At 40.9% G+C, this 13,238-nt stretch overlaps 2 protein-coding genes across 2 annotated transcripts; both read left to right on the top strand.

Moving 5' to 3' along the window:
• Window positions 1-583: 583 nt before the first annotated feature.
• Window positions 584-3,788, top strand: LOC118302787 (cytochrome c oxidase subunit 5A, mitochondrial). The gene is made up of 5 exons (XM_035629228.2): window positions 584-743; window positions 2,164-2,280; window positions 2,990-3,111; window positions 3,318-3,440; window positions 3,660-3,788. Exons 1-4 carry the CDS (start codon window positions 671-673, stop codon window positions 3,429-3,431), a joined length of 426 nt encoding a protein of 141 aa, XP_035485121.1. The 5' UTR covers window positions 584-670; the 3' UTR covers window positions 3,432-3,440; window positions 3,660-3,788.
• Window positions 3,789-5,958: 2,170 nt separating this feature from the next.
• fam219b (family with sequence similarity 219 member B) lies at window positions 5,959-12,570 on the top strand. Its single transcript, XM_035628739.2, has 6 exons — window positions 5,959-6,281; window positions 6,790-6,898; window positions 7,792-7,885; window positions 8,002-8,079; window positions 8,708-8,759; window positions 9,937-12,570. The coding sequence occupies exons 1-6, from the start codon at window positions 6,207-6,209 to the stop codon at window positions 10,084-10,086; spliced, it is 558 nt and encodes a 185-aa protein (XP_035484632.1). The 5' UTR covers window positions 5,959-6,206; the 3' UTR covers window positions 10,087-12,570.
• The last annotated feature ends 668 nt before the right edge of the window (window positions 12,571-13,238 follow it).

Below are 13,238 nucleotides of genomic sequence, written 5' to 3'. Positions count from 1 at the left end.
AGCTCCAAACCACAATCTTCATACATCTTTTTTTGGGTAATGTGATGCAATTCAATTAATGAGCTTTGATGAGAGAGAACAATTTATATCACAGCTGAATAAATAAGAGCTATGAGTAAATTGTACTTCAGGCAGAGGGTCAACCCAATGTTGGTGACTACTACAAATCATTACGACTCCTCCAGCTGATCAACCACAGCATAGTGGGGGAATTTGGGCATTACAGCAGCAAAGTGGACAGAAGAATATAGAAAGAAATTTACAAAAAAACAATAGTATTTACAAAATATAACAAAGTAATAACATTAAATAAAAAAGGTATATAAATACTATATAGAGAGCAGTAGCAATGGTTGCACATGGAGACTAAATATAAATATTGCACAGTTGGTTATAGTTGAACTATATATGAATAAGGTTTTAGAACTCACCTATGTCTCCATCTTTGTATTCAACGTGTGAGTAGTTCATGTTCAGTTCATCTCATCTCTACAGCCAAAACGCACTCACTCGCTGGACAGCGTGTGGTCGATACATCGACCAATCAGCAGCCCGGACATAAGCGGCTTCGGCTCTCTCCGTCAGTCACGTGACCCTGCCTCGTCCCTCGTCCGTCCACGGTCGTCTTCCTCGTTAGCACAAGGGACGGTTAGCAGCTAACTACGGTACCATGTTCCGAGCCGTGTTGCGACTGTCCGCCTCAGGGACCCGGAGTCTGGCTCGGTCGCGACCCTGCTACTCAGGTGGGACTGTCCGCTGTACAACCGGCCGCGACACGGGATGACCCGCGCATTAAAGAGGAGAGGGGAATGTGTCAAGCTTCCCCGGCTAGCTGCCTAGCTTAGCCACCGCTGTGTGTTGCATGTGTGCTAAAGCTAACGCAGGGTGACATTGAACTGTGTTCACGAGTAGCTGTTTCCGTGGACTTTGAATGAAAATTGTATAAAATGAAAGTAGTATTTTTTTTTCTGAAAAGGCGCGAAATGAATTATGAGCTTAAAAGTCACGACCTTGCATGACCCTCCTCGGTTTGTTCACGAGCGTCAGTGGCCGCAGTTTATACGCATCTGATATCAACACGTCGATATGATAACCAAGTCCGAAGGGAATCGATATAAGACATGTACGACTATTGGTTGAACTTGATGAGGTGACATCCACCGTTGATGCCAAGAAATCCAATTGATGTTATTATTTAAAAACAAAATGAGACAGGGTTGTTTGTTGTATGTTCAGATTATATTAGGTATTATTAACTTAGATCTACTTCACGGGGAAATAATGGCGATGGAAATGCGTCATTACCTATGAATTTCGATGTTGGGATGTCGTGTTATTATAATATATTACTGTAGTGTGAGATAAATTATGGTCAAAAACGATATAATATTTGCATGTGCGTGTATTAGTGGGTTCATGTTTTGGGGATCAACTTGTTGAAATGTTGTGGATCACATGACTAATCAATCAACCTATTCAACGAAACTGAAACCAACCTCAAGTCAACTTTTGTTAGTCCTGTATCATATCCAACGTCTTAACTGACCCACCACATCAACCACCCTGATGAAGGCAGTGTAGGTCAACGTGTTGCTGCGCTGCCTGATTTTACTGTAGTTCCTCGAATCACTTTAAAAAATATCTGTTCCGTTTCCACAGTGACTCACTCGCTGCTCTGTATTTAATAAAGGCGTTGCCTCACTTGGTGACACCTCATTGAATCAGGATTTGCGCAGTGCACACGTTCAGATTTCAAAATGTCTTTGATGAGATTGAGATTGTGAGATTGTCACAAAGTTCTCTGTTTTTTAGTAGAAGTTGTACATTCATTAAGAATCTTTACAGTTCTTCTTGGGGCTTAGCATTGAATCTTGAGTTAATACCAGGTGTAATGTGTCGGTGTCGGTGACACTTAAGTACAAACATTATCACTGGATTCTTACTAAAACTACATATTAACTGTAGAATTAAAAAATTTCAAGTGATACTAATCTTGCTTCTCTTAATGAAAGTCAAAGTCTGTTCTTTGTAACCTATGTTTTCTTTTTTGATAACTTTATAATTACGTATGACCATATATATAGCCATACTTTATAGGTGATAATAATAATTAGGAATTTATATTTTAATAAGAAGACTCTGTATGTGCCTCGTGTGTTTCAGCTCCCTTGGCCTCCAGATGGTACTCCCATGGCAAGGTGGAGACGGACGAGGAGTTCGATGCCCGTTGGGTCACTTACTTTAGCAAGCCCGACATAGATGCCTGGGAACTGAGGAAAGGTGACTGTCCATGGCTCTTATTTATCATGTTCTGATGAATTGTCCATTTTCATAGTTATGGTTTGTGTTTCTTAGGGCTGGGCAATAAATCAAGTTTTTAAAATATATCGATATATTTTCAAACACTATAGGATAAGACAATATTGTGTATATCGAGATTCATGTTATGTTAAAATAAGGTTATAAGTTTCTTTCGCGGAGCCGGCAGTTCACCTTTTTTTCTCCTCTCCCTGTCACTCCCACACACACAATTTCACCTGGCCCCGCTCCTCTTCCTCTCTGAGCGAAACCAATACCTGCCCCTCCCCTACCCACTCACTCACACACAAGTGCGAGCACCAACACGGAAACAGACAAACGAGAGGAAAGCAGTCGAAGAGTATTACAAATACTGGCTCGATTATTTGGAGATGGATCCCAAGTTTCAGATATGTAGAGAATCCCGCAAACAGGAAGCAACTAAAAGTTCGAGCATGACGAATGTCTACCACCATTTACAACAGCTCCACAGAGCGCAGTACGAGGAGTGTGTAAAACGCCGTGCTTGCAACCCAGATATATCGAGTATCGCCATTCAGCTAAAAAATATCGAGAAATGGTTTTTGGTCCATATCGCCCAGCCCTAGTGTTTCTAATAGGATTTGTTTCATTATACTACTGCTTTTGTGAAGTAACAGAGATTTTTGTTTCTAACGATTTCAACCTAAAGGCATGAACACTCTGATTGGGTATGACCTGGTCCCTGAGCCCAAGATCCTGGACTCGGCACTAAGAGCCTGTCGCAGACTGGATGACCTGGCCAGCGCCATCCGCATCCTTGAGGCTGTCAAGGTGAGTCAAACGTAGTTTCAGCGGAGAGGTGAAACCACCAACGGTTCCACAGACCACGACTTTTAAAGAGAATGAATTACTAAAAGGAAGGAGAACAAAAAAGGATACTAGTGAAAAAAATAAATATTTGACACACCTATGGACAAATATATCACTAGATCAGATTGTCTGAAAGAAAATAACTGAATCGTTTCTGTGTTTTGAAGGAGAAGGCAGGCCCCTGCAAAGAAATCTATCCCTACCTGATCCAAGAACTAGAGCCCACCCTGTCAGAACTCGGCATCTCAACACCAGAAGAGCTGGGCATCGACAAGTTATAGACCGTCAAGGTGAGACTGTACCGCACTCCTGCATGTTACCTGGGAAAGTGATTGTGGCTTTAGAAAGATACAGTAATCCTTTCAGCTGAGAGTACTGATGTGGTCGAGCGCTGCTTCGAAGCCTGTTTATACATTCGCCGGACTTCTCCGAGTGTACAGTAGATCATGAGTCACGTTGCATATCACTTTGCCTGCGGCTGAACAGACCTTTTGTTCCTCTGTCCTCAGGTCATATGATGTATAATGAGATGAGCTCTCCTGATTCTCTCCTTTCAAAATGTCTATATTGTTGATTAAATCCATGCTGTCCTGTTGTGTACAAAATGGTGGACCTAATAAAGAAAACCAATACGTAAAGAATGTGTGCTAGGTTTTTTTCCCTTCCTTCCTGGTTAATCATTATCTTTAAATCTATACCCCCCCCCCCCCTTTTCTTTTTTTTTACAGCAGCATTAATTATTAATGGCTGCATTCAATGTAATGAGTCTTCTCTGCCATGGCTCAGACTTAATAAGCTATTTAAATAGAATGGAGCTGTTGCCATTCGTTACATCTTTGCTTCTCCTGTCGTGTTGTGAGAAACTGTCAAACTGCTCTGAGAAAGACAGTATTATGTCATCATGTCAGGTTATTTGCGGTTCTGTATGCATTAGAGTGCGTGAAGGATGTGATAGCGACTATTTACTCAGTGTCAGCACTGTCAAGCATTAAAACTGGATCAATGAGAAATCAAGACCATAGTAAATAAAAGAGAAAAAATCAAGTGGAGACCAGACAATAGACAGTAAGCAGTCCAAATAAAAGTTGCAATTGGGAAATCACATCCACCTTCATAACGAGGCAAGTTAAAACAGTGACCTCTTAGGGATTCTGCCTCTAGTTTGTTGGCTTTGTGGATACAAGGCTTCAATATATCATATGTCAACACGAAAAGAAAAAAAAAGCTGTAGCAAAAACAAAAGTAACTTGAATAAAATAGCTCCCATTGCCTACACCAGTTTGGACAATCTCATGAGCAACAAAAAGCTGAAGATAAGGATGAAGTGCTCACATGAAAGGTTCATTTGGATGTAAATAGGTCATTTGTCATCAACAAACGTCTGGGCAGGAGTGGGGAGCAAGTAGAGAATACAGTATATACTGGGCCCTTATGATATCTTTCTTTGATTATGTAGCTTACAGGTCAGCAGTAGAGTATGACTCATTCATTGGTAGGCTGATAAAATTTGTTCGATATAGGCCAATCACAGATATAATGGTATCAGCGTATATAGGCTGTCCAACTGGCCGATATCCATCCATCCATTATCCATTATCTATACCACTTATCCTCTAAGTGTTGCAGGGGGCCGCAGCCATTAGCAGATAAGAAAGCTTTTTGCACAAGAAGATACTTGGGGTAATTTAGAAATACAAAAGAATTATTAATCTCAAACAAGGAGAAAAGATGCTTCAGACTAAATTTAGCGTACTGCCATTTGCAGTCCATTTCCCAGGGTCAATGCACACATTGTTTCTGGAGGCAACGTGAGACACATCGCAGGTTCTGTCATATGTTTCTAATATTCCTCCCTGGTCATTCCCCTTGACAAATGTTGACCTGAACATAGAGCAGGATTTGAAGGATATGTCAGAGCAGCTTCCAGTATGGTGCATATAGACTCTAGAACCATTTTGATGAACATTTTTCCCAGTGACTGGGATATATATTTAGTAAAGGGCAACACACCATGTGTCAGTTTATACCATGAAGCTATTGGGAATAACATGCAATTACATGTGATAGCTATCCTGTGTTTACAAGCACAAGTTCTGGCAGATCTTAAATTATGGCAGATATTATCATTGAAATATTCCTAAAAATGTACAGGATGGAGGCAAAAGGGGATATTTAAATGCTTCCGACAAATAGGTCATACAGGACTCAGCCATACAGGCTAGGACCCAACTGACAAACGCTCACATTGCAGTCATCCAGAAACATGTATTACTACAGTGTAGGAAATAAATATTGAGAGAAATCACCCTCTTGGCCACTAAGGAAGGGAAAATATTTGTACCATGGCTTTTCATTGTCGGTTCTCCTGGAAAAAGAGTCAGCAAGATTGATGGGGACATTATTATTTATTATAAGAAACTACTTTAGCTATAATGATCTATATATATTTTTCCCTCTGCTAATCTCCTGTTCCACAGTCCAGACGGTGGCGGTAATGAGCCTCTAAGATAGTTTCCCAGCTTCTTCTATATACAAAAGAAGAAGAAGAAAAAAGCACGTGGGAGGTATGGGACAGAAAAAGAGGAATTATGTTAACTAAAATGAAGAAAATTTGACTGACAGAAATACCATTAAAGAATATTCTAGAGTGTGGATGGAAAGGAAAAGGAGTAAAATGGATTTTTGACTTCTTGAGAGCCTCTCAACTTATAAAAAAATGTGTGCATAGTTGAATGATTCCAGAAGGTGGCAGCAATGCAACATCACGAATGGTGGCTGACGTAAAACTCCAAAGAAGAGGAAGAAGAAGAAACACCGACGAAGAAGAAACACCGACGACGAAGACGAAGACGAAGAAGAAGAAGAAGAAGAAGAAGAAGAAGAAGAAGAAGAAGAAACACCGACGAAGAAGAAGAAGAAGAATAAGGAGGAGGAAATCCCGATCCCAAAGAAGCCGAAGACGCCTACCTCCCTCCAAGGAAAACAAAGTGCCTCGCCGGTGGGACACCTGTCACAATGGCTGTGTCGTGGTGTAAACCGTGACAGCGAACGCGAAGATGATGAACGACATCATAGAGGAGCCGGAGAAGGACACTCTGCTGGAAGAGCCGCCGGGGCCACAAGTTGTGTCGGTAAAGTCAGCTAACGTTGAAGCTAGTCCCGGCTCACGCTAGCTTGTAAATAGAAAACTGGGAGGCTAGCTGACTAGCCTAGCCTGTGATTATTGACAGTTCTTTTGATGGTTTCCGAGAGGGCAAGGACCTCGTCACTGCAAATTTGGACTTTTAGTTACGACGAGACACGCGGTTTTTCTACGGTGAAGAACGAAATATTGTTAGTTTCTTTCTCTAAACCGAAGAGAGTGTTGGGGAAAACATGGAGGGTGAGGGGGGAGGAGTTTCTGAGTTTCAGAAATGTTGATGTGGCTGTTGAAATGTTGGTGTTTACCACTCAAATCGTGACGTGAGACGTACATAAACTAACTTATTCTAATGAAGACTGTGAGTAACACACCGTAGCCTATTACCCCCCCCCCGAAAAGAAAAAAGTCTGTCTTCTAGATTTAGTTATCATAACATTGTCATTGCTACTTTACATGAACACGAGCTACAGATTTCTATTTCATGTCTGCAACACCAGGGGCCCAGCAGTGGCACGCGACCCAAGACTGCTGATGGAGGCGTCAGGCCCGTAGAGAAAAGAGGACCTTACATCATGTCCAGAGCTCCTGCCATCCACCTCAAACTGCGTGAGCACTTTCTTCACTCATTATAACTCGTCATAACCGACGACCTGAACCAGCTGTTATTATGCTGGTCTGCGGGACAGATGTCATTTCATAATTGTTTTTATGAATCAGTTCAGCTGTGGTGAATACGACGCACCACGAAATGGGACTATATTGAATGTGCAGCTCGCAGATCCTAAGTCATATGATGCCGAAGGGCTCCATCGTGCTCAGGTTCACTCACGCTGTGCGTCTGGAAAAGCTTTCAACGCTCCATAATGTCGTTCATTAGCCTACTTCCGTCAAATGTAAGGCTCTGATATCTGAGTGTTATCAGAATGTGCTGCTTAACTCTAAGCAGTTGAGCTATAGACCCTGATTTCAATATTTACTTGCATCTACAAATCAGACTTGTCTTCTTTGAGCAGACATAATTTGGTGGGGTTTGTGTGGGAAGTCACCACCGTGCGAGTCTGCCACGTGAGGCCCGAGAAGTGCATTGCATGAAAACACCTGACATACAGCCACAGTCGCCTTTTGTCTCTGTTTTAACTGTGCTCCTGCTCAGTAATTGGGGGAGGGGAAAGCTGATGCGTGGTGGAACATGCATTGATTGGATAATAAACTTCAATAGAGATGTAATCACTCATGTCACTGCATGCCACCATAAGATAGAAACACGTTCATATTTAGTGTGGTTGTATTACACATTACAGTGAAGGCTGACGTTTTTATCCTAGACCACCTTTATGTGACTTCTGTTGCCCCAGCCAATTCAACCTCAAATTAAACTCCATGTTTTTGTAATGCAAGATATGATGTTATTAGTTCAATAAACATCTCGCATGTGCTGTTTGACTTCACCATTGTACATTCATCCTCCCTTGACCTTCCCTCATTCTGATCATTCATAGAGAAACACAGGGAGATGGCGAGGAAAGCACTGAAGAAGAAGGCCCTCTCACCAGGTCCTCCGGTGACGCATCAGCCCAGACAAGGAGCAAAGAGGTGAGGAGAGGAGGCACGACGAGTAGAAAGGAAGCTGATTCGTGCGATTTCATGTCGGCATAATACAGAGGAGAAGAGAGGTTTGTTCTGAGCAGTCTTCTGGTTCTTGTTTTTAGGATGGTGAAGTACAACAAGGGCTACGCTGCTTTGAGTCAGCATGCTGAGGACACTTTGGTTGCACTGGACTCAGACAGGTAAGATTAAATCAAGTATAAGATAAGGTTGTTGAATTCCGAATAGTTTCTCTACAATAAGATTTAGATAACAATTTGTCATAGATGGTAATTCAGAGAACAGGTTACTTACTTTTTTTTGCCAAGATTGATATGTAGCATTTTAAAAGTTCCATTAGAGACTGACAGGGTATCGATCCAAAAAAATGTATCCCCGTGTGAAGTTTTCTCTAAAACCCATAGTGTCTTTATTGGTTTCCCATGATGTCATTATCACTGGCATACACGTCTAAAAGATATGTCCATAATTCCCTCATAACTATTGTATTTTAGCATAAAATTATCCGCTAAAAATGATACTTAGGTCTGTTGTTATGAAAGCAGTGCATTTGAGAGAGAACATGCACAGATTCTTCAGAGCGTGTCAACAACATCCAATGTTTTTATTTTCAGTTGTTTGACTAAATGATAGGATTCTAGGTGTAATGCAGATTCAAAAGTCATGTGTAATTTCTAGGTTTAACTCACCTCTTTAAAAAAACAAAAACCTGTCTTCTTCCTCATTCTTGTGTCCCGGAATGCGTTTCCAGTTGACACATTTAAAATGTTTACCTCGCAATGACCGAACCTGTCCTACTTGTCTGTGCAGTGATGAAGAGATCGATTTTGAGCAGTATTCCTCAGGATACTCTTCAGCTGAGGTGAGTTGGCCCCGCGGGTCTTTCTTTAGATGTACTCAGCTGACAACTGCTGTGTGGAAGTGCAACCATTTTATTTTTGTTGTTTTTTGGCCACCCATACAAGTTCAAAGATAATTTGTGTTGTTATCAACCTGGGCATTTTTTTTTACCTCTGTTCAATCTTTCACAAACAAATCGTTTTGGCTCTCCGGGTCAGCAGACACTTTAAAACCCTTCCACTGCGTCTCACCAAACCTCCACAGTGCAAATATTTAGCACAGTTGGAGAAAATAAAAACTGTGTAAAAGATATGACATAGGCAAATCATGTGAGATTTTTTTTGTAGTACCACTACATTATGCACATTTGCCAAACAAAGCAAATAGTTGAGGGATTAAAAGGAACCAGTTTGTCTCCAAATACACAATAGGAAAAATATGAAAGATATTATCCTACTGCTGCATATGAGAAAGTAGATTAACGTGTTTAATACCCTTTTAACATGATTTTTAATTGCTATCAGTATCTAGCAGGAGACTTTGCTGTACTTGAGACTTGATCTGAACCCAAAAAGGTCAGTTGGAAAAAAGGGCTGGGCAATATGGCCTATAAATAATATTGCGTTTTAAAAAAAACCCTCCTAAAGCACTTCATGAATGCACAATTTAACTTTGATGCATACAATCAGACCAAAAATAAAAATAATGTTAAAAAGGGTACGTTTATCTACCTCTACCCGAAAGTTGGAGGTTCGATCCCAGCTTCCGCCAGTCCACATGCTATTGTGTCCTTGGGCAAGGCACTTAACCCTAACTTGCCTCTGCTGGCTCTTTTGACAGTGTATGAATGTGACAGAAAAATGCGTGGTAAATAGCAGCGCTGTGTGAATGTGTGTGAATGGGTGAATGTGACTTTCCTGTAAAGCGCTTTGAGTGGTCTATATGACTAGAAAAGCGCTATATAAATACAGTCCATTTACAAGTATGATGATTCTATTAGTCCCTGCAAGAGTTTATAGTCTTTGTCTGGCTACTAGGGCTACTTTGTAGCTAAGTTTCTTTCATAACAACCGAGATACTTAATCCTTGGAGTATGAAAAGTCCATTGTAAACATATGAGCCTCAGTGAGACGTCTACCAGGTCATGCCACAGTCGTCTGTGATGAATACGTGTTACTCAGGTTCCCTTTGCTCTCCAGGTCCATCCTGATCTAAGCAAGCAGCTGCTTCAGGACGGCTACCGTCTGGACGAGATCCCAGACGACGAGGATCTGGACTTGATTCCGCCCAAAGCCATGGGCTCCTCAGTGTGCTGCTGCTCCGAGGGCCCGTCTTGCTCCATGCAGTGATGATGATGCTGCTGTCCTGACTCAAACCTTGCAGTGTCTTGGCTTCAGGTCCAGACGCTGACTTAAGTCGGGCGGTGCCCGAGGCCTCCTTTCTAATACCCAGCTCCGCCGCCTGAGGACTTCCAGCCCCGAAGCCGAACACCTGTTCCCACAGGACTTCGTGCACCGAAACACTCGGCCCGCGGAGAAAAGGCGGACGGATATAAGACCGAGCTATATCCACTGTGACCCCCCAAAGCTTGAGCTTTTTTCTACTTTTCTTTTTATGAGACGACAGGAAAAACTAACTGTGCCACTGCTTCTAATCCAGTGGGAAAGTAATTCATCGTTTGCGATGCGTCCTTGTGTCCTCTGGTGAACAGGTCTAAGCATGACATGCACCTGACATGGTGTATTGTGTGTCAATGTTCCAGTCCTTTGACAAATTTACATTTTTTCCACTTATTAAGTTACTGCTATTTGAAACCACCTATTATTTTTGTCTTTACTGTCTGTCCTCAAAACTTATGTTTGAGTTTTGTTCCAAAATGAGATGGCCTCCAGGTATGACATTATTATAATAATAATTATATTTATTATTGATATAATGTTATTATTTGAACAAAATTAACTATGAAGAATACATTTTTCAAAACTAAGCAGAAGACTAAAGTTTGAAGTAGGATGTGTGGTGTTGTAAGTAAAACCACACCCTTTCATTATGGCTCATGTGAAATGAGGATAATTATTTCTTTAGCAAGTGCTGCTATCTAAAAAACCTTAAAAGAAGTATCGCAGATAATCAAGGGATATTTTCTACAGGTTGCATATCTTTCTGAGAATATGAAAAAAAAATAAGACATTTTAGACGTTGTCTTTGAGTAAACTGCTACAAACCAAGGACCCCCTCATCCACCGCCTGCAGAAAAGTTCTTACAAAGTTAGACATCCACCATTTCACAAGTTTATATGGCACAGCATATAAGCAGACAAGTTACTGAAGATAAGGACCACTGATATTTGGTTTGACTCAATGGTCTCTGTATTGTTGAATTAAGTTTCATTCCAGAAAACAATATCTTTCATGTTTTACAAAAAGCTGCTACAAAAAGATTTGCGGAATAAAAACAATCTATTTACAGATTCCAGTGTAAGACATCTTGAGACAATTGTTTATGTGGTAAGATGTGAATGTGTTTTTTGTTTTACTGATACGATTTAGATAACAATTTGTCATAGATGGTAATCAAAAGAACAGGTTACTTACTTTTTTTGCCAACATTGATATGTAGCATTTAAAAAGTTCCATTAGAGACTGACAGGGTATCAATCCAACAAAATGTATCCCCGTGTCATGTTAAACACGTTAGATCAGAGATACATTATTTTATTTATTTATTTTTTATAAATATATTTGTCGGGGACACTTGTCATAGATGATTGTGTCAGATTAAAAATAGTAAACCAGAGTTGTAAGGTTTACTGTGAGGCATCGGTTCATATTCTCCTCTGGTGGTGTTATTGTGTGTCTGGTTTTGTTTCTTACAGAATGGACTGATGGATGAGCTGAAAATCTTTATTATATGATTTATATTTTATTTCAGTTAAGAAAATAATCTCGACTCATATTTTATGATTCTTTTTTTGATGTTTATTTTGAAACTGCATTAACAATGTTCACTTTTCAGGAGATTTGTTTGTGAGAGTGTGCAACCCGAAGGTTATTTGACTTTCACATACACTTGTAAAAGAAAAAAACAAAAAAGCACCCCACAACTGTTTAAATGCATAGAGGTTTTAAGTCAGGACACACGAGTGGCCACTGTTAGACTTCACCTGTAGACCACCCTGTCTTATAGGCTGTGATGTTGGTCGTTACAAGGGGTATAACTATTAGTCGTATAAAACGGTGTAGCAGAATACTTGACCGCCATAAAGAGGGCGGAAACTGGAAAAGGGTTTGCCATTTAATGCTAGAAACTTTTAGGGAGCTTGATCTCTACTCCACACAGCACCGTGATCACTTCACAAAGAAAACACCAGGTGCAAAAATGTTACACATAGTAACATGAGCAATGTACACGGTTTATTCCCGGGCAATCACCGTGGTTGTGATGTTGGCCGTTAAGGGATAATGACTGATTCTATGCTTGAACCAAGTGTAAATCACTTGATAGTCTGTGAGCTAAAGGCTGGACATAAAGTGTATTATCCCCCCGACCCCCAGATCTGCATGATGTTCTTAAATACATAACTATTGCACTTAACACCAGTGGTCAGTAGCAAGTACACTCAGACTCACCTGTACTATGCATCTATTGGGACAATCTGCTTGTCATACAACATGGTGACGATAATGGCATGTAGTCTTATTGAGTGTGCTAATGCAATAACCTAAATTGTTACTTTACGATGGCGAACACTAATCTTTTTATTGTTTTCTATTTGATTCGACATTGCATTGGTTCGCATTAATTAAATAAAACTGACTTATCTACAATCCCACTGTGGTTACTGTTATGATCTTTATCAAGGAGTCGGCTCCCGTAGCGGTTGTCGGTGACCTCAAGGGGGCAGCATGGAGCTGCGCTGTGCAACCACCCCCCGACGCAATACATTACCTACTAATGTACGTCACAGTCACGCACCTTTCCCGTGGGGTGTTTTTCTTTTTTTCTGTATTTCATTTAAACATTGCATCATACTCGTCATGTATTGTAGCATCCGCCGAAAAAATCATAAATGTATATTTTTATAACACTGATGAATGTATTCGGTGTTATGCATGTAGTAGCAGAAGGTCCAGAGTTAAATGGCTTGTAAGTTATACAGACATTTGCTGTATTGAGATCTTGTGGCGTAGAGGGCTCCATCATAGCTCCATTTACTGAATTCATTTATTACACCAATCCAGGCGTGTGTATTCATACATAAATTTGTAAAAAAGAAAGAAAAAAGAAGACAGGTAGAAAACTATTAACCACGAGTGAGCAGGCTGTGAGACTTGTTGCCGTCGCTGGGCGGGCCCTACTGCTGATGTGCGCCATGCGGGGGGGGGGGTCCATCGAAGGGGAGGAAAGAAAAAGAAGAAGAGAGGGACAGAAGGGAGTAACCTCAGCGCTTTGCGAGACACGAGCCCGGGCCTGCCTTCCTGTCGGTGCCCTTTCGTATTA

The sequence above is a fragment of the Scophthalmus maximus genome, chromosome 4 (assembly GCF_022379125.1).
Source record: "Scophthalmus maximus strain ysfricsl-2021 chromosome 4, ASM2237912v1, whole genome shotgun sequence".
Classification (NCBI taxonomy): Eukaryota; Metazoa; Chordata; class Actinopteri; order Pleuronectiformes; family Scophthalmidae; genus Scophthalmus; species Scophthalmus maximus.
Note: the sequence above shows the minus strand (reverse complement) of the source record. Positions and strands in the feature narration are given on the sequence as shown.

What these genes read in the sequence shown, in the direction of transcription:
- fam219b (XM_035628739.2), top strand. Translation starts at nt 6,207, where the DNA reads ATGATGAACGACATCATAGAGGAGCCGGAGAAGGACACTCTGCTGGAA. An exon ending in CGGGGCCACAAGTTGTGTCG is followed by an intron (nt 6,282 to 6,789) that starts GTAAAGTCAGCT and finishes CTGCAACACCAG; the next exon opens with GGGCCCAGCAGTGGCACGCG. An exon ending in CAGGATACTCTTCAGCTGAG is followed by an intron (nt 8,760 to 9,936) that starts GTGAGTTGGCCC and finishes TTTGCTCTCCAG; the next exon opens with GTCCATCCTGATCTAAGCAA.
- LOC118302787 (XM_035629228.2), top strand. Translation starts at nt 671, where the DNA reads ATGTTCCGAGCCGTGTTGCGACTGTCCGCCTCAGGGACCCGGAGTCTG. An exon ending in GTCGCGACCCTGCTACTCAG is followed by an intron (nt 744 to 2,163) that starts GTGGGACTGTCC and finishes CGTGTGTTTCAG; the next exon opens with CTCCCTTGGCCTCCAGATGG. An exon ending in TGCCTGGGAACTGAGGAAAG is followed by an intron (nt 2,281 to 2,989) that starts GTGACTGTCCAT and finishes TTCAACCTAAAG; the next exon opens with GCATGAACACTCTGATTGGG.